General features: G+C 35.9%; 1 protein-coding gene across 1 annotated transcript in view; it reads right to left on the reverse strand.

The window, feature by feature from the left end:
• LOC102110740 (uncharacterized) overlaps positions 1 to 20,428 on the reverse strand; it is a 71,683-nt gene that overhangs the window by 41,858 nt on the left and 9,397 nt on the right. Inside the window, exons 4-17 of the mRNA XM_088054613.1 lie at positions 19,942 to 20,123; positions 17,060 to 17,206; positions 15,848 to 15,940; positions 13,823 to 13,947; positions 12,330 to 12,450; positions 10,526 to 10,693; positions 8,770 to 8,958; positions 7,073 to 7,577; positions 6,209 to 6,325; positions 5,143 to 5,369; positions 4,346 to 4,525; positions 2,902 to 3,078; positions 2,263 to 2,408; positions 615 to 669 (exon numbers count right to left, since the gene is read on the reverse strand). Coding sequence (XP_087910739.1) covers positions 615 to 669; positions 2,263 to 2,408; positions 2,902 to 3,078; positions 4,346 to 4,525; positions 5,143 to 5,369; positions 6,209 to 6,325; positions 7,073 to 7,577; positions 8,770 to 8,958; positions 10,526 to 10,693; positions 12,330 to 12,450; positions 13,823 to 13,947; positions 15,848 to 15,940; positions 17,060 to 17,206; positions 19,942 to 20,123 — 2,432 coding nt within the window. The remainder of the gene's footprint in view (positions 1 to 614; positions 670 to 2,262; positions 2,409 to 2,901; positions 3,079 to 4,345; positions 4,526 to 5,142; positions 5,370 to 6,208; positions 6,326 to 7,072; positions 7,578 to 8,769; positions 8,959 to 10,525; positions 10,694 to 12,329; positions 12,451 to 13,822; positions 13,948 to 15,847; positions 15,941 to 17,059; positions 17,207 to 19,941; positions 20,124 to 20,428) is intronic.

Consider the following 20,428-nt stretch of genomic DNA (forward strand, 5'->3'; position numbering starts at 1 on the left):
CCCATCTGCTGTTAGAGATATAGTTGGAAATAGTTGTTTCTCCTAAATAGTTAATATATACAGCTTAGTTGGACCTTCAAATAGTCCTATACCAGGGTACAATTGTACAAGTCAGAGACAAAACTCGAGATTATTATTAAATTTAAAATATGCTTTAAAAAAAATATTATGGAAGTTTCTGACTACAGATTATTACTTCCTGCCTTTTCTTTTCCTATTTATGATGTTTCAGAGGTTAAAGCAGGAGAAACAAAGCCATGTGTTTTACAGCCATCACGTATGTGACCTCATTATTCAGTAGAGGGTTAACTCCACAATAATTGCCAATTTTTTGTGTGTTCCATTAGTCTTCACTTGGCAACCAGAAATAGTGCTCAGTGAGGGAAAGAAAGCGAATTTTGTCGTAACTTCTATATTTAGAACAAGTTGTTTGTGTGCTGTAAACTTGCATTTTATTTCACTGAGATTTTTTAAGATGGAAGAAGTTGAGGGGGGAAACTTCAACTCTGAGGAAAGGAAGATGCTTTGCAACAACTTCTCCCCTGAGAATAAGCAGTTTTAAGGCTTTGGCATGTTTGGAAACACAAATCAGAGGGAACACTTCAAATTCTTACCGCATTCAGGGTGGCATCAACAGCTTTCATATGATTAATCATCAACTCTTTGTCTCTATTATAAAAGAAAAATAAAACAAAAAACTAAACAAGAACAATGGAGTAACTTTATAGAACTGAAGCTCTACCAATGTAGAAATTAATCTTCTGCTATTTCATGGCTGTCACGTCTTGTAGAAGAATTGTTGATAATTCAAACTGTTAGGATTTTCTCTCTTATTCATATCTCCAATGTAAACCCTAAAAATAGTTCATGTTCCCCTGTTTGGTGCATTTCCATACAAAAGGTGCTTCCGTTGAGGATAAGCAATTAAAATAGATGAAATTATAGGCCTATTAATGAACAACTATCATGGCTTGGATATAGAGTCGTAAAAAGACTCTTGCAGGATTGTATTATATTCTTGTCCTGGAAAACACTGACAGATTCTGTTTGGAACATATAAGCAAAGCAGATGGAATAAAGGGAGGAAAAAACCCTATTTGTTGTGAAGGGTTGCTAGAATAATGAACGGAAGGGTGGATTTCTTTGTTGCTATTCAGCTACTATATAGAGGGGGGAAAGGCCAGTTTTAAAGACATGTCACATTAAAATAATCTTTTCTGGATATATGTATGGCCATAAGGAATGATCATTACTAAAATGTCCAAAATAGATTAGAGCAGGATGAAAAGGGCTATCGTTTTAGAACAAATCCTTCTGCAGGTCACACCTGCTTTGATGAAATCATACCAAATAACATTTGCCATTTTAATTAGCTTGTTAAACATTTAATTGAGGACTATATGAATTACATTATTACCCTGGTGCATAAAACCCTTAAAGCTTCTCAGATGTTGTTCTTCAGAGATAAAATGATCCCAGGTACAGTGGGAAATTTTAGTTAACTAAATTTTTTTTTTTTTAGATTCTAGGCATGGAACAGCAATATTCATAATGCATACTTCATACTGTGATAATATTGGAAAACAAAGTCTGCAAAGTTTTATCTTTTTTATCTGACCATATGGCTGTAAGAATAGGTTAGTAACAACCTAACTCCTACAAGTCAAGGGGGCTCCTTTGGACTAACAATATTTTCAAGACCAGTGCCTGAGCCTTTCCTTCCACTCCAGGTTATGATGTAAATGGTGTGGGGATTAGGTCTAAATCCAAAACTCCCTGAAATCAGCTGGAAGATCTATCTTGTCCCACAGGAAAAGCTAGGTCCAAAATGGGATTCAGTCCCTTTGGCAGCTAAGACCTGCCCCCTAGCTGATGCTTCGTATTTACTATAAATTAATTGTCTACAAAAACATGGCATGGAAACACAGAGAACAAACAATCATTTCTGAAATAAACACAACTTTAAGGATCTGCCAAAGAGATGTTGTCAGATCAGTAAAACAGCACAGGTATTTTGTTTGCCAGTTATTTCAGCACCCAGAATTTGGAGCAGTATTATGTCATAACTGTATAAAATGTATGACCTAGTATTCTGAACTGACACGTTTGTTTTAAGAAGACTATACCTGAATTTTTTAACAATGAGATAGATGTACTTTTCTCTTCTAGCCTTACACTGGCCAGGTCTAAAACCCTGCCCATGGAATTAGGAATTGAATTTTCTTTTCACTTTAAGGGACATCCCCCAGGCCCAGGGCTCACTTTGCTGCCTGTTGGAGGGCATGTTCTGCCTCCTGGAGAGTCTCACGCAGCTGCTGCTGGTCCTGCTCCATGTCTTTCAGGAGACTCTTCTGGTGATTCAGAACTTGGTCTCTTCTCCTCAGCTCCTCCGTTGCACCATGGAGGCTCTGTCAGCAGTCAGAGAGCAGAGCTACTCATCAGCACAAATAAACTTCACTTTATGCCATTGGCTACTGACCAATGTGGAAGACAAATTGATTGTGAAGTAGATTTGGACCACTGCATATTAAAGTTTTATGAATTTCCCAGCAAAAGCATTACTGACTTTGAACCCCACCTCCTGCTCCCCCATTTTTAGTATATTTTACTATATTGCTATGTAGTGTGTAATGTGTTTTAGAAAACAGAATGATTGTCGGCAAAAAAACCCAAAACAAACCCCCACTGAAGACTTTTTCTTACATCTTTAAGAATAAAATATCCATAGCTTAAAAAAAAAAGAAAGGTCATTGAAGTGTTTTCTCAGTAGCCTAAAAGTCCAGCAGACTGAGCAGTGTCTGTGTATTTTCTCCTGTTATTTTATTTACACAAAGACTGCATTATTTGATTTATTTAACAAAAGGTAATATTCTGGTGACTGTTCCAGAAGAATAATCTTACTGTCAGAGATACCTTTGAGTCTTGGCTTCTATCTGGGTCTGCACATGTGTGCAATTCTAGTCTATTACTTAACTCCTGAAGCTGTCGCTGGTGTTCTTGTAAAAGCAATCTTGCCTCACGCTCACGCTGCAAAGCTTTATCCAGCTCGTCACGTATATTGTCTTGGGTGATTATTTCCTGGAAAGAGAAAGAAGTTGTGTCTTACTCTGTAACTATATTCAGTAGTTTCCCTACCTGACTTCCTGTGTTCCATTTGTAGACATACCAAATTTTAAAATAAACACATGCTTTGGATTAATATTGAGATTTTTTAACATGAAGACAGATCACTGAACAATAAAATGTCAGACCAGTTAATTACTGTGTTTTTTTATAAAGAACATTCATGTAAAGTCTTGACATTCATTATTCTATTCAAATTAACACCCCAGGATGCAAAACCTCAACATTTAGAAGAAAATTATCCAGATCAATGTTCAAAATTTTACTGGATAGCTTATTAACCCTTGTAAACACATTTGTGGATTTTTCTTTTCCAAAAACTGTTCCAGAAAGACAAAATAATTCTTTAAGGAAAGTCACCTTCTGCATTCAAATTACAATCTAAAATGTGACTTTTCATTTTACTTTTCAAAGTGTGAATTTTCATCTAACTGTCCCAAAATACTAAGGGAATAAAACCTGTTAAGAACAAAGCTGAAGATGATTAGATATTTTTGAGTAAAAAAATAAAAAAAATAAATCCCATTTTACTAGCTAGGAACAGGAAGGACAATGGATCCTTCCATCATGTAGCAGATATTCTCTGCTTAGAAGTGTTTGGATTGGGACACACTGACAGGTTCTACCAACTAGGCTTCAGGCTGGGGAACCCACAGTGGTTCAGTAAGTCAAGCAGCAACAGCAAAAGACTCAGGGGAATTTTGTGCATTTGTGCTACTGAGAATGTAGGAAAAGGCTTTTTTTGCCCCCTGCCATAAAGTTACTTCTTCAGGGAAACAGGCCCACCAAAATCAGTGTTTTATTTATTATAACATTCATCAACATCCATACAGAGTTTAACCTGCTATATTTATATTTCATGAACATTCTTATTGAATACCCTCATTCCAGCTGACTTTACCCTGTTGAAGTGAAATTTTCTTTTAGGTTACATAAATCACATCAACATTTCCAGCAAATGGGAGAACCTGGATTGCTGAAGACCAAACTGTAACTTATACATGATACCTCCTTCTACAAATCAAAAGGAAACTCCAGTGATGAAGGGGTATTTCTCAATACATCTGACTTCTAGTTTAGTGACATTTACAAGGCAAGTTTTCTGGAAAATTCTGTGAAAAGTAAATCAATTTTATGCTTGTTTTCCAAAAGAACACAAATAAAAAATGTGTAGAAAGGAGAATGTCTTTTGAGCAAGAGTCTCCAGATCAGATATACTTACATGTTGAAGTGCATTTAATTGCTCTTGAAGTCTGTGGGCTTTTTCAGCATCCTTCTGCATCTCACTGAAAGTCCATTTGAATTCTGCAAGCTGTAGGTGCAGTGAGTGGGACTCTACCTCTGCTGTATGAAGCCTTCGCGATAATTCAAATACTTCTTGCTGCAAGATTGCTATGTTTCTCTGTCAGCAAACAAAAACAAGTTGATGGCTATAAAATCTGCTATTTTAGCAATAAAACAAATCACATTTAAGACCCAAGAAAATTAAGACAAAACTATAATTTTCCTCCATCTCTAAGACATACACAAGGGCAAAAGTTTTAACCTGTCACCTGCCAAGGGTTACTGCAAATTACAAGGAAGTACTATTTTCACCTAAAGTCTACTGTAAAAGATTATGAGAGAAAGAGTATATCATTTCATTTTGGTTAAAGATAAGGTTATCTTTACTGAAAGATAGCATGGTAAACATTAGAAAATAGAAATCATTAATAAAAAGCAACCTTGGCATTTACATCAAGCCAAAAGCAAATTTGCTCTTATAAGCTAATACAGTTCTGATAGAATTTGAAAAAAAACCAACTTTTACTTGTATACACTGAACTGCCTCCAAAAATTCTTTGTCAATAAAAGACCTATTCACACCCTAATGTGTGACAAATCACCTTCTGAGTGTCCATACAGTGCTACTTCATTGTCATGGACTCATCACCAGCAAAATAAAGGGTGCTATCAAGGGAGCTTCACTGTTACTGTAAATCTTCTGTTTCCGTGAAGGAGGACTGTAAATCTGCTTACTGTGCTGGGCAGTCTGTCATACAATCCAGCTTTCAGGGCCTGGGCATTTACTCTGAGAAGTCCACAAGCCAGCCTCTGTATCAGGGAGTCCCTCTCCAGGTAAGCTCTGCACCCACAAGGGTTCCCTTGAACTGTCTCCATCAATACGCTCAGATTGTCCATCAGTTTTGAAAAGGAGTTCCTGGCTGCACTGATGAGTGAGTGTCCAGAAAGCCAGGAGTCTGGATCTTTAAGAAACAACAACAAAAAGCAAACATCAAGCACGTTATTAGTTCCAGTTTCTTGTAATATGTGGTTCTTTTTCATTTAACCAGGAAGGAACCTGTAAATGTTCTGAAACACAGAATACTGTGAATATTGAAACATGGCTCAAACTTTGCTTTTTAAGGATATGAATTCAGTTTATTGGAAATAGCATGATCAAAGAAGAAAATGCCTAAAACTGAATCTAAACACATTTGATTAAAGGACAACTTTTATAGCAATTTAGCATTTAGCCTTTTGGAAAATGCATCGCCTTGTTTTTGTCCTGCTATTTTCCTTTATTCATATAATTTTTTCCCCTTCTAATATCCTTTTTTCTGTGACAAAAATGTGGGGACTCTAAAACTACAGGTTAATAAAGAACCAGGGATAGCAGCAATGCAGATGAACCAAGGGAGCCTGTTTCAGTTCTCTCTGCAAATAAACTCCACAAACGCTCCCCAGCTTTCTGCTTCCATGGCTTTATATACTGAAAGGATAAAATACCCTATCATCATTAAATAAATTAATCTGTTCCAACAGTACATGAGATGTGATCATTCAGAGAATGTGGAAGAGAGTTATTATTTTAAGCTGCAATAAAGTTACTCCTTCTGGGAAACAACTCCACTAAAATTTGTATTGATTAGCTCAGGATATAACCTCTAGTCAAAGGTATCTATCATAATATTCAGAAATATCTCTTCAGAGCTCTGATCCAGAATAGTTTAGATAAAATCCTAAAACTGGAAATGATGTGACCACCCTGACTTCTTTATTTTTTTAATAAATTTCTGCTACAACAATAAACTCTTAGAATTACCTGGTGTGCTGAGAATGTCATGCAGTTCAGAGAGGGAACTGATTATTGCAGCAAAGAGGTTAGAGCTAGTCAACCAATCAAGTGCTTCAATACAGTCAACTCCTTCCTCTTCAAAACCTGTGAAACAGAATTGCAGCTAGCAGGATAACTGAAACATTAGGATATGGCACACTGCTATCTCCAGCTCTTTCAGAAGCTAACCAAAAATAAGCATATAAACTGCAAATTAATCAGGACAATTTAGACCATATTAATCATGCTTCCAGAACTACTAAAAAGTAAAAAAAGTAGATGAATCTTCTAATTTGAAAAACATTTTTGATACCATTAATCCTTAGAGGGGGAAGCATCAGCTGGTCTGGCAACAGAAAGGGACAAGTAGACATATTCTCAAAAGGGAATTTCAAAATCCTATGCTAATATTTTACCTGAATCAGGAAGCATTTTTTGTGGGTTTTAGTAGGAAATAAATATTAAAAATTATTAAAAAAAGAAGAGGAAATACCTTTTCAAAAATCCCCAAAAAACAAGGTGATAGTTAATAATTTAGGAACATTGCAAGATAATTACCACAGAGAAGATGCTATAGCACCTGGTTCTGAAATCCATAACACAAATATCAAGGATATCAGACAATGTTGAGTTGATGTGTATAATTGCAATTTTTCTTGCAACACTTAACAGACTAGGCATTTCCTCTTAGAGTGAAATACATTTGCCAAGAAACATAAAAAATATAAATCCATAAATAATATTTTTCAAAATGTCATTAAATGTGTCTTTATGCTCAACAATAATAATATTGCTCTTTGTTATTCCCTAACCATGTAGTTTGATGTAACACTTAAAGAACATTCCACTTACGTGCCCCATGATGCCTGCCTCTGGATTCTCCCACACAAACTTGAATTCCAAGGCTTCCTCTTGAGCCATCTGTCCAGACAAAAAAGGAGCAAGAATTTTGGGCCAGAGCTCTAAGCCTGTTAGAGGCCAGAACTGCAATCACAGCTCTTCGGAACACATAAACCAGGTGTTTGGCTCTTCTCTGCCTCAGCCTTGCTTCATCTTGATTGTTTTCCACATTAGTAGGGAGAGCATTAAGGAGGGTCCTGATCTCCTGGTTCACTAATTCACGGAGGTTCACCTGGTCCTGGAGAAGGTCTCTTTGGAAAGACATAGCACACTGTCTGCCATAGAGAGGACACAGGGCCCCTGACAGCAGTGCACAGGCTGCCAGCAGAGATGAGCAATCCTTGTAAACATTTGTTAATGTATTTCTCACAGAATTGTTTTCATGGGCCAGTTTCTCGCACATTTGTTCAAGGCCATACAGTTTTTGCCTGTTTTTCTGTGATGTTTCTTCACATTCCTGTGACAGAAACAAACCAAACAAAAATGGAAGAAATATTAACTAGATGGTTTTTATTGAGACAAGAGCTAAAAGAAAACTGTTAATTTTGCCATTCAAATGATGCATTTAAGGAGCAAAAATTGTTAGTAATGATGTTGATGAAAGTATCTCTTCTAGTAAACAATTACAGAATCAGATGTATGAAGCTAAATCAATGGTATGAGGGAAATTTGCACGATCATCAACTGCAAATGGACCCCTGATTTCTGACAACAATCCATCAATACCTTGACAGCTCACAGAAGGTCCAACACCACCTGTGCTCACAATACAGTTTTATGAGTTGACTTAACAACAGTAATAACATTCTCCAATTTCAGAGAGAACACTGATCTACAAAGCAGGAAGCCAGTGTGAGAGGAAAGAGGTAAGGAAGGCTGGAACATGAAACTAGACAGATTAAATTTTTCAGCATGCAAAGACTTTCAGTCCTGAAATCTGCACCAAATACAGCATTATTCTGATAAAGTAAGTTGCAGTAACTCACAAATAACAAGGGACATCTATTTCCTTTATTTACAATACTTTTAATTGAAACAGATGTGAAGGAATGTGATGTTAAAGACAGTAAACAGTGGTTGTGGAATAACAGGGAACATTTTGGATTGCAAATAACTCATCTAACAAGCAGTGACAATTTTACACTTTTAAACCACTTCTCACTGAAAATAGAATCACTTAACACTTGAAATCTACCACTGTTCTTAGGGGCAGTACATATATATATAATTAAATTAATCCCCAGGTGACACCACATTATTGTTACTCTATACAATCTCTGCAAATGATGATGCTGAAAAAGTAGCTGCTGCCCTCTCTCTGTAATTCTTAAAACAAGCAAATTCGATCTTAACAGCTTTACTATTCTCAGAAAAAAAAAATAAAGATTACTGCCAACTGTAGACCAAATCAGGCTTTTGAACTGGGGCTGTAGACCAAATTATCTTCAGAATGCTTCAACAAAGTCATTTATTTCTTATTATAAGTGATGTTAATAGTAGCACAATGATGGGTTGATTTGTTGCTTGGTGTTTTTATTTTACTTTAAAAATATACTAAAATTCCCAAATGACCTTAAACTGCAAAGAGGCTTAAACTACTGAAATAATCCGTTAAATGTTTAAAGAAAAAAAAGTTCACAGCACCATACCTGTGCTCTTGCATGAACTTCTGCAAGGAGATTTGAGTACTGCTGTTCAAGATACTGCTTTTCTTTCTGTAAGCAATGTGCCTGTGCTTTTAACTGTTCAGACATTTTCTCCAAAGCATCCTCCTGGTTCTGCTGAAGGTCATTCATAGTGTCAGTCTTGTGCTTGCAAATATATTCTAGATGAGATATCTGTATGACAATCATTTAAAAAGAGATTATTATTTACCTTCTCACTTTATGTTTTAAAGCACAGACTATTTCAGACTAAAATCTAAACTGTAATTTCTTCAATATTTTTATTAAAAATAAGTAAAACCCTTTCATGATAAATTAATTACTTGGTTCTCAAAACCAAACTGAAATATATTTTGAAACAAAGTGCTTTATTTGATTTTGGTTTTGCCATCCTTATACCACCTTGCAGATGTTTGCCACCTTCTTTGTAGGAAACCTGAGCCAGACACTTCATACATTTTTTTAAAACAGTTGTATTAAATTTTAGTAAATTATCCAAGTATTTCCTTTAGAAGTTTGTGATGACACAATTATTGCAAACAGTAATTTAAAAACAGGCTTTAATTCGTGTGTGTGTGTTGAAAAGCCAAGGCATTCCAGATTATTATTAAGTTTTAAAACCATTTCAGGGAATTCTAGCATAGAGAATGTTTTCCTTACAAGCAGCTCAGAAGTTTGTGATGTATTTTCAACAAGCATGAAGGAATTTACTCTTGTGGTTTAACACTGCACCTCCTAAACTAAATGGAGGAATGAACCAAGGCAACAATGCTCTCCAAATGCATACACCTGCACTTTGTTACTAGAAAATATCAGCAAGATACTTCCCTATAGATCACACAGATCTGTAGAAAAAAAGTTTTGTAAAATACAAAAAATCTAAAATCCCAGAAAAGCTGCTAAGTACATGAGAAAAGCCCTAAAGACCTCACAACCAGTTTCAAAAACAATTCTCAAAAGCAAGCAACAGTAAGACACAAGCCCCACAAATAATTCCAACAATATTCAACCCCTTCCCTTTGCTTCACTTTCCTCCTCTGCTTTAAAAGAGAAATAAACCAGAACACAAAGTGAAACGCTAAAGAGTGGCATAGGTTAGTCTCTGGAATCAGCTGAATTATTTGAAAAGGGTTTTTTTCCTTCCTAAAACCACAAGGATTTCTGGTGAGAAAGGCCATGTAAGCTCACTTGCATTAAAATACTCAGAAAAGTACAACTCTTCCTTCACACAAATACTGACATATTTTATAATAGGTATTTCTATTGTGTTTCTGAATAAAAGTGTCATAATCCAAAAGTTATAATGAAACAAAAAAATCCCACACTGAGATTCTTTCAAACAAACACGTAATTTAAAGATGGCATTCCTGGTAAAAGTGTATTTTGCCTCTGGACTGTGGTAAAATAAAGACTTGCTTTATGATGGTAAATGACTACATTCTGTGAATTTCTTCATCAGTAAGATGGATTTATTATCTTTTAATTAGCTCCCTGTGGCTAGTCCTTTCAGAATGCTGTGCAGAGAAAGTGGAGCTGAGAGACTTGAGGCACACTCCAGTCACATCTAAATGCCCACGGCAACTGCATCAAACTGAGCAGTGGACAAGTCACAGTTAATGGTATTCATTTGTTAATGTTCAAATCCTTGTGGAGGATGAATATCAGTCCTTTTTAATGAGACTGCAGTATGAACAAATGTCACTGAACTCAGAAGAGGCAGCTGGTGACTCGGGACACTCACCCTCTCATTTGCCTTGTGGAAATTCAAGATCAGGGCTTCAACATTCTCATACAAGAGTACACAAAACTCCATCCAAGGTAATCCTTCCAGGGGAACATTTGGCTGTTTGGCAAGCACATGGCTATCTGCCATTCTCTGGTATAAGTTTAGGAGGATGGGCGGCTTGCCCTGGAACACAAAGAAAAATTAATTGCTGCATCTGGGCAATGTTAAAATCAAAAGAGATGCATTATATGTGTAGTAGCAGTGCTGGATGCAGCTGAAAACAAGCCTGCAAAGTTCATTCTCACAGCTTTACAAAATTCCTCATTCATTCCTAATACTTGCAGTCCTAATATTGCATAATATAGCATCAGAGTAAGAAAACACGTCACAAAATTTATCTAAATAGATACAGTATGTAAATAAAGTATGTGAATAAATCCCAGTCCTGCCAGGGCCACAACCATAACTTGGCACAGATAAAAATTTCCATGCTCTTAATGGATGTAATTCATTCAGCCATGTTAATACTTTCAGGTGCATTCAAACTGTGCCTCAACACCTGCACAGCACACAGAAAATTGTCCAGTTGGCTTGGCAGCACAACCAGCTCTAAATTATTTTAAAAACCTGATTTTCATGGATTATATATGATTAAATATCTGGCCATAAAAAGCCTACAGCTCCAGCTGTCAAATTCCCCAAGCCATACCTCATTTATTTACAGTAAATTTAATCAGTGGTGTATTAAACTGAATGCAGTAGAAATCCAATTCTTCATACTTTTAGTACATACAAGCAACTTAGAAACTTTGATTAAGATAATAGAAAGCTGTATCTCAAATGCCATGAAGACAAAGGATGTAAACCACTGTTATCAGTACAGTAAGAAATCAATATAAGATTATCAGACTGGAGTGGAAAGAACATATTCAGGGGGCATAAAAGTGGTATAAAATATGAAAAAATACTGTATAGGTCAGGAAAGTAGGAAGGGAAAATTAAGGGAACACCCTGACATTTTCACACAATTTTATCATGGGTATAGGAAAGACCAACAGCAATATATTAAATGCTTTCTATACTTAGTTTCTGCTACAGTCTTCCGCTTTTTCATTTTGGGAAGCAAAATCAAAGCTGTTTCAATGGAGTAAGAAGGATCACATACAGGCACTCCTGCTTCCCAAACAAATACAAATACCTTTTGGAAAATGCAAAGCCATCCAAGGCAATAAATATCTAATCTCATAAGGGAGCCACTAATACAACTCATCAAAAAATGAATATTTTTATTACCTGCTCAGGACAGTCCTCTAGTTTGAAATCCTTTGAATAAAACAATTAAAACAACCAGCTCTATGAATATGGCAGTGAGAAAATCCTTAGGTTTTTTTACCTTTCAGTAGAATAGCATTAATTCTGAGTACACCGTTAAATACTCTTAAGTACTGTTTCCATTACCAGAAATCTTCCTCACGAACAGAATTTTGTCCTGAACTCTTGTCATGTATAATATATATTTTACAAAGGATTACAAATAAAACAGAAAACTCTTTCCACAACAACAACTAGCAAGCACTTAAGATTTCTAGTAGAACATTTTGATATTGTCATTTTGTTTAGTAGTTATAAATAGCAATCATTGCTGTCTGTATTTAGGGCAGACAGTTGCTTTTCTCTCTTAGTATTCCTCTTGTGTCTGATGAAATTACTTTGGCAGGCTAACTAGAAAATGTCTTTTAATACATTAATGCTTGCATGAAAGAAGTTATTCTCCCAGAAAGAATAAAGAGGATTCAGATAATTATTTTCTTTTCCTTACCACTGGGCCTTCATGCAGGCTGAAGCTGGTTGCAGCATTCACTAATCTCCCAGAGGGTTCTTCAGTTTCCTTCCTGTCCTCAGCCCCTTCTCTCCACTTGGCATTTGAGGATGAAAGGTGTCTTTGTAAAATGGAAAGTTTGCACAATAAGATACTTTAACCAAAATTACTTTTGTCAAATGAACTACATTCTTTTAAAGGATAATCAATGAATATGGCAGATACCACATTAGCATATCACATGGCTTCTGAAGTTGCTTGCCATTTTTTGGTGAAAGAAGAAATTTCTATTCCTTCTAAGAAGGACTTTTCAAGTGGTTATATTTTCAGTTACCAAGCCTCGTGTCATGAAATTCAATTAATTATTTGGATATGGCCTTGAAATATATAACATAATTATATATTATTATATAATATAATTATATATATTACATATATACACAAACAGAATTCTTAATATTTTAATTAACACAATAACTCTCTTCAGAGAGACCATGTCACATCTTGCATCATTAACCCTGATTTCACGTACAGTTCTTGCTTCTAAGGTTTCTACATGCCTTACTCTACTCTGGCTTGATTTCTAAAGCAGACTACCCAGAATTTTAATCTGTTCTTGTACTGTGTCAGTCAGGAAAACAGATATATCAAGAGCCTGGCATGACTAAACAGGCAGCTGATGAGAAAACTACAAGGCCAGACAACAGCATAAAGGAGAGAGAAGCAGAGACAGGAATCCAAGAATTTAAAAAGATTGCCTGAGTATTTAGGCATGGTGTCAGGTAAACCAAACACTTGCTTAAAGTTGATATTTGCATAAGATGACAAAGGCTTTTAAAGCTCAAGTTTAATGTATCTTACTAAAAACATCTCCATAACCATGAATCTTGAATGAGTTGCTCAGGCTGCAAACTTCCCTTCTTGTAGGAAAACCAGTTTCTTTCATTCTCCACTACTCATCGTGTAACTCAACATGAACACCTGTGTATACAGACCCATACAGTTCTAGGCTGAAAGAGAGGTCACCCAAGTTCTGTTACCACACACAGAGCAGACTGTGCTGGGCAGGAAACATATCCCAGGTGATTTCCTCTGAGTCTTAGAGATTCAACTGGCTCGCTGAAGTGGAAAACAATGTTTGCATAATAATACAAGTGTATTTAGAAAAGCCATCTTTTCTAGACCTGCTGGATGTGTTTCCCTAAGCTCACCCCAATCACTGCTGGAGGCTGGACTCTATCATAACTATGATTTTCAAAATTTTTGGTTTGACAAATAATCTGTAACAGGCCAGTTATCATCTGTACCCATTCACAATACTTTGATTACTGATATGGGCCTGTTATTAATGGACTGCCAGGTTCTGACCCTTTGGCTTGGTTTGGCAGATTGCACTAGATTTTCTGCTGACTGAAAATTGCAGGGAATGTAAACTACAAGTTGTACTCAAGCTGTTTACTGCCATTTTATGATGGCTTTAGAAGGAAACTTACTCTTTTTTTCCTCTCTCACGTGCATTTTTTGACTCTCTGAAATCTTTCTGTGCTACCACTGAAAAAGCTTCTCTCCTGCCGCCTTGCTCTTCATTCAAAGCATCTTCAAGTTCTCGAATTCTTAACTACCAAGTGATAAGAAAGCAGTTAAAGGAAGTTAGGAAAGACTACCATGGTCTTAAATGCTGTTCATTGTTCTGTTCTGCTTTTTACAGGTGAATATATTCTATTAATTCTATATGGAGCTAGAAAGCATTGAACATATGTAAAAATGTATTACTTCATAGAGTTCAAAACAGAGAGAAATAGATATGCTGACTAAAACCACATTTTTTTGCCCTTTCATGGTGTTTGAATTTTCCTGTTTTCAATTATTTGTATTACTGAAGTTTTCCAAGGAATTATACTTTTTTTAAACAGACTCATGAAAGGGTGGGATTAACAGTAAAAGCTATACTAACACTCAAAATATAGCTCACGTGGAGCTTGTTCATGTATATAAACAAGGAAGAAAATCTTACCAGCTCTCACCCATAAAAGAAAAATCTCTACCTTCAGGTAATGTTAGCCTTCCAATTCCTTTGTATGTTATAAAAGCAGAGAGTGAACCACGGAAACGAAATCATCCCTAGTTATTCAATCATCACTTCAGAAATCTACGTGCCTGTACTTAGAGAAGGTCATAAGAAAATAACTGACTGAAGAAGTGGCAATGCTTATTTGTGTTCCTCAGAAAACAAGAAAAAAAAATAAGATGAAATTCCTGTTTGTTTTCTCATTTAGTTTTTCAAAAATCCAGTGTGAAGGCTTTGTTGGTCAGTATGAGATCACTTAGCAATCATCTTATAAATTTTTCACACTTGTTTTTTAAAATAAACTCTAATTTCTTCAATGGCTCAAGCCCTGTGTGACACAGTTTAATAACACAAGAATTTAATATTCAAGTATACATATCTATTTTTTCGTATATTTAAGCTTCTCTGGTAACTGCAGACATAGTAGCTTTGAAACTGAAATGTACTCTGAATAATTACATTTGGAACTGCAGTCTCAGGATGCATTAATATCTCACACCTAGCCCATTCCAAAGAAAAAGGACTGGGTATTTTAACAGTTTAACTATTGTGAAACATTTCCTTTCCCCTACTGCTTCAACACTACTTTGAATTCTCAAACATAAGAATATGACATTTTATTTTAATATTTATTCTATTAATGTGATAGTTGCCTGGAAAAAAGTGAATCATGATTTTTGAAGAGTTAAGATTTAGCTAAGGGTTAGAAGCAATTTATAATGACCAAGATGTAAGTCCAATAAGCAAATGGTAAGTTAATAATTATTAGATGCTTAAGCCAGAGCTAATTTTTATATTGTTTGCTATTATGAGCTTGTTTATAGAAGAAAGTGGAGCAAGTGAACCATTAGAAGAACAGATTGAAACCAATGAGAACAATGGCCATCACCTGGACTCTACACCAATCGAACACCAAGCAGGGGGCCTTGGGTCGTGCCAAAGGGTAACAGAGACATGATGAAAGCCTTCCTCACTTCATCCTTTGGGGACCACTAACCCAATTCAAGACCACTAATCCAAATCAAGAGAACTGCGCATGCATGAAGGACTAATAAATAGCCTCATTTTAATAATGAATGGGGATGGGAGGTGCTGAGGTTATGCATATATATTGTATGTGAGATTTTGGGAAATAAATAGAGGGTAGAGAACTTTGTTCAAGGCGGTTACACCTTTTGAGAAAGATGCCCCATGCCGCCCACCGGTGAATAAATATACTACTTTCTAACTTTAATTAGTTAGAGGGTCTTTGTCTGTGAACATACTCGTTTTTAACCATGTAAAAGGAGATATTTTTCTATTATATTTTACAACTTTGACACTCATTGCAAAAAATATAGTCAGTGTTTTCACTGAAGCAAGGAAGCCTTAACATTCGTGGAAGATTGTACCTTTACAAGTTCATCTGTGCTACTGTAAACTTCTACCAAATATTTAATAAAAAGTTTACCTGCATGATTTCTGTCGTGTATTTACATTCCATATGTGCTAGTCTCGCTGCTTCAGCGTTTTCCTCCAGTTTCTTTGTTTTCACTGTAGCTGCCTAAAAGCACACTTTGAAAATATTTAAGTCCAAAAAGATGATAATATCATGCAAAGACAAGTTTATTTGTTCAGTTTATTAAGCCTCCATAAACCAACCTATGGTATCTTCACTTTGGAGCTCTGAAAACTCAGATCAATAAATAAATAAAAAGAAAAAAAATACATATCCAGGATATTAGAATAATATTTTCTGTTTAGTTATAATATTGATGTAGGATTATGTTCTTGCTGCACTTTTAACAATCACAGATACCTAGCTCCATAAAGGCCTGGACATGGAATTTAAATTGAAAAAATGGTTTTAACAAAAGCAGTTACTACAGAGCTGCCATAATAGAAATTCACATGCAATTTTAACTACGCTGTTTTCTATTAAAAAAATCTTTTCACTTAGATTGATGACTGATTCGAGAAGGTCAATACACTCCAAAATGATTCCTGCCTACAAGTGATGCAACAAAGATCAAGAAAAAGACATTAATATTAAAAGTCATTTAAGACACTTAAGGTTACATATATACAAGTGAAGTCATTGATTTTGGACAGCTAAAGCAAAGTAGCCAGCATGTGATACTGAATCCTGACTCTAAGCACTTCAGTAGGGAAACTTTCACAGAAAAATAAACAAAAATTTTAAAATACGAGCTGTTGGCAATAAATTTAAACTCTGTGTAATCTCTCACATTCACAAAAAGAAAATAATTGAGAAACAGAGATCTGTGGAAGTCGTATTAAAGAGAAAATCAGCAACAGCACAGAGCTTACCAAACCTACTCCACAACATCAGCCAAAAGGCTTAAGCATTGCCTCCTCCCACAAGATTTAACTGCTTAACATGCTTAATTTAAAAAAATAAATAAAATAAAATTCACAAATCCTACACAAATACTTCCCCTATACCTCTATATTGCTAAGAGCATTTTCCCAGTGACATAAACCTCTTCCCATCTGCTGCTCAAACACCAGTTTTTACCTTTCCTATGAAACAGATGCTCCACATTTTTGTTAATCAAATACAAGGTGCTCATAGCCTAACTCAGAGGTTCTACCCCTCAAAATGAAACTGATTAGTTGTGCCCATGCTTGCTGAGACTTCTAGCATCAGGGAAAGCTTTACCTCCAGTTCCCTGATGAGCCTCTCCTGACGTTTTTCCTTGAAATCCAGATGGTTGGCCTGGAGCCTCAGCATCTCGCTGCAGCCATGGTGCTCTACCTCTATATCCCTCAGCTTCCTGAGCATGTTTTGCAGGACAGCATTTGTTTTCTAAAGATAAATAGGTAAATGAATAAATAAGTACATCAAGAGGTACTTTTTCTAAGATAAAGTACTATTTTTACTAAAGCAGTACAGGGTTCAACAGAGTAGTGGAGACCACATCAGAGGAAGATTTTAGAATTTTAAGATCTAAGACACCAGCACATGTCAACAGAAGTGTTTACCCAATAGCAGACAAGCTTTTAATTCACCACCAAGAAATCTGTGTTGGCCCAAAAATCACTGTGAACGTGACCTTCTGTGGCAACACTAAAATCAGAGCCAGATCACCACCAGAAATCTTTACCCAAAAGAGTATGGCCCTTCTGATCTCTTCTGTCTCCCAGCTCAGTGGCAATGATAGAAATGGGGTGAATTTGATAAAATGATGCATGGGGACAAAAGTTCATTTTGTTCTGAATAAAATTGCTAAAACATCAAATCAGATCTTTTTAGAAACAGTTACTCCCACAGACTAATTAATTTTAATGTCTGCTATTCTGAAAAGGAAAATCTAGAAACTGAATTACTTAAAAAACTCATGAAATACAAAGTCCTCAATTGAATAAAATAAGCTGGTCCCCACTTCAATTTATGCCTACAGAAACTGAATTAAACTACAGGTTGGGAGAATTATTGACATTACTGGGCTCTGCAGCTCTGTGAAGTCAATGCTACAAAATGCCCATACTCCATATGGATTTGTACTAAATGCAAGCTAATCCTCTAGCTTTGCATGTCCAGCAAGACAGATTTCTTCCCTTTGGAATGCTAAATAAATAAATAAATAAATGAAAATTAACCATTTCTACAGAAATATATGCCTTGAAAGATATAGAAATATTTATTTCTTCGGGTTCATCTTCCAGGTATTAACAAAAGTGAACTGGGAAATTTTAAAGAAGTAACAGTTTGCTGTGAAATACTACAAAAAAATTAAAAACATTTTACACTGGAAATGTAATTAATATTAGCAAACTCAAATTTTCATGATTATATCAAACTATATTAAACAAATTATATGAAACAAGTCAGCATGAGCTGCAGGTTTTCAGAGTTTTGAAGAATTTCTGAACTTCTAGGGTGGCATGACTGTTTAATACTATCCCCATAGCCACCTGCAAATACTTGCTCATGAAAAACATGGCTCGTCTCTTTTTTTTTTTTTTTTTTTTTTAAACCGTGTGAAAATGACACAATCTCTCAAGTGCTCTAATGAAAAAAACATGCAGGGATATATTTCCTGCCTAACCAGGAGGTGATGCTATTGCCCTTCCTTATCGAACTCCAACACCTCCTATCCCGGACCAGGATAAGCCCAACAGAGCTCACCATGAACCTGTCACAAAGCAGAGAGGGTGGCTTTTCCAGTGTGCCCCAGAGACACATTTCAATACTGACTCCACTCCAATGCCTACCTCAGCATTTTCACAGCCAAGTTTGGAATTAGGCAGGTTTTCCAGCCAGGACTTGCCTACATGCTCAGAATCCCACTTCTCTGCACGTATTAAAACCACAATTAAATATCCTTAGCTTTCATTTTACAACTCTGAATAACTAAAGGAGATTTAAACCAGTCATGTAAATACTCAACACAAAAGACTGCAATACATTCAAAGTCATAATTTATAAACCCACATGTTTCTGATGTTTATCTGACAAGTTTAAATTAATTAACCATTCAAGCAACAACTAATGCAGTAAAGTCCAGGTTTAACATTTTTTTATTTCCCGGAACTTTATAACTATATATAACATAACTGTAGGGTGATGATGGGCAGGGGAACAGCTACAAAAGCAAAGTGGAAAAACGAAACTTTTCTACTGCTGAAGGCAGGTTAGGGTTTAGCACCTAGTAGTTAGTGAACCACATTTTCCTTTCAGAGTTTTGAAAATTCTGAAATACTTCTGCGTTCAAAGATGTCAAGATTTTGACACCCTACAGCTCATGCTACCTGTTTAATGAGCTTGATGTATTGATGGCAATCTTAGTCTACTCATGCTCATTACATTTCCTACAATTTTGTAGCTTTAATACATTTACCAACAAAACCCCTTCCTCCACAGCCACTGGCAGAGAACACTGACAGGGAACTGACAGAGAACACAATGTCACAAGCCATCCACTGCTCTTTTGTCCTTTTTTGAGGACAAACATTACTTGACAGAGCACAGCAAACTTTTTCACCTGATCTTTTGATGCAACATTTAGCTCCCTGAAGATAACTTTACAAAGCACTGTACACAACAGAAGGCAATACCCTTCCAGAGCCTCCTCAAACTAAGTCAGCCACTTACTATTAGCCAGAATTCAGAGTTTACCCTGCTCTACCTGTCCACTTCAAAAAAAAAAAACCAAAACAACTCTATCTAAAAGTAGGCTTCTTCACAGCCTATATCCTGCCCCACCTTTATAAGAATCAGCTTTGAATAAAACCTGACTTGTGTTTCTGCTTGTTTTGAGAAGGACAAGTCCTTTCCACAAATTCCTTTGTTTTTCACTACTACTTGAGTTAGGTGTTTACCACGGCAAACAGCCACAACACATTCCATCAAAGCCCCAAACCGTCATTACACACAAACTGTAACTTCATAAAGCTGTAATCTTCAGAACTATTCTACAGTATTTAGCTATTTGGGGAATTTTTTTCCCTTAAATCAGAAAAACCCCAACCACACACTTTGCACCAAAAAAACCTTCAGCCAACATCTCATGGAAGTTTCCATCTATTAATACATCATACCGGACAAGTACTTTCTGTTTTCATTTTTTCTTTAATAAGGAATTCCATCTCAGCAAGGTATACTCTGCGAATGTTATCTCTCTCCAGTGCAAATCTTTGTTGTTCCTCCTCCCACTGCCACTGAGCACTTTGAAACATTTTCTCAGTCTCTGCTGCTTTCTGCTGATGTTTGTCATTGAGTACTGTTGTTTACAAAAAAAAGCGAAAGAATAAAAGATAAATAGCACTGTGAATAAGCATGTTCAGAAAAAAAAGGTATAATTACCATAAATTCTTCTGTGTATTCTTATATCGATATCCTGTGAAACACTTGAACATTAACACTTCCAGTTTCACTACAGACAAACAATCACATTTTGTGTTTCTGTAGCATGTTTCACACAAGGACATAGAAATCATTTGGAGATTTTTATGAATTGAAGCTCTTCTCCTTTTGGAAAGGAATAAAAATTAAACTCTTTCAAGTGAGGCCTCTATAGCATGGGGA

This window comes from Pseudopodoces humilis, chromosome 4, assembly GCF_049639895.1.
Source record: "Pseudopodoces humilis isolate 2021_Gansu_Grassland_sample_001 chromosome 4, ASM4963989v1, whole genome shotgun sequence".
Lineage (NCBI taxonomy): Eukaryota > Metazoa > Chordata > Aves > Passeriformes > Paridae > Pseudopodoces > Pseudopodoces humilis.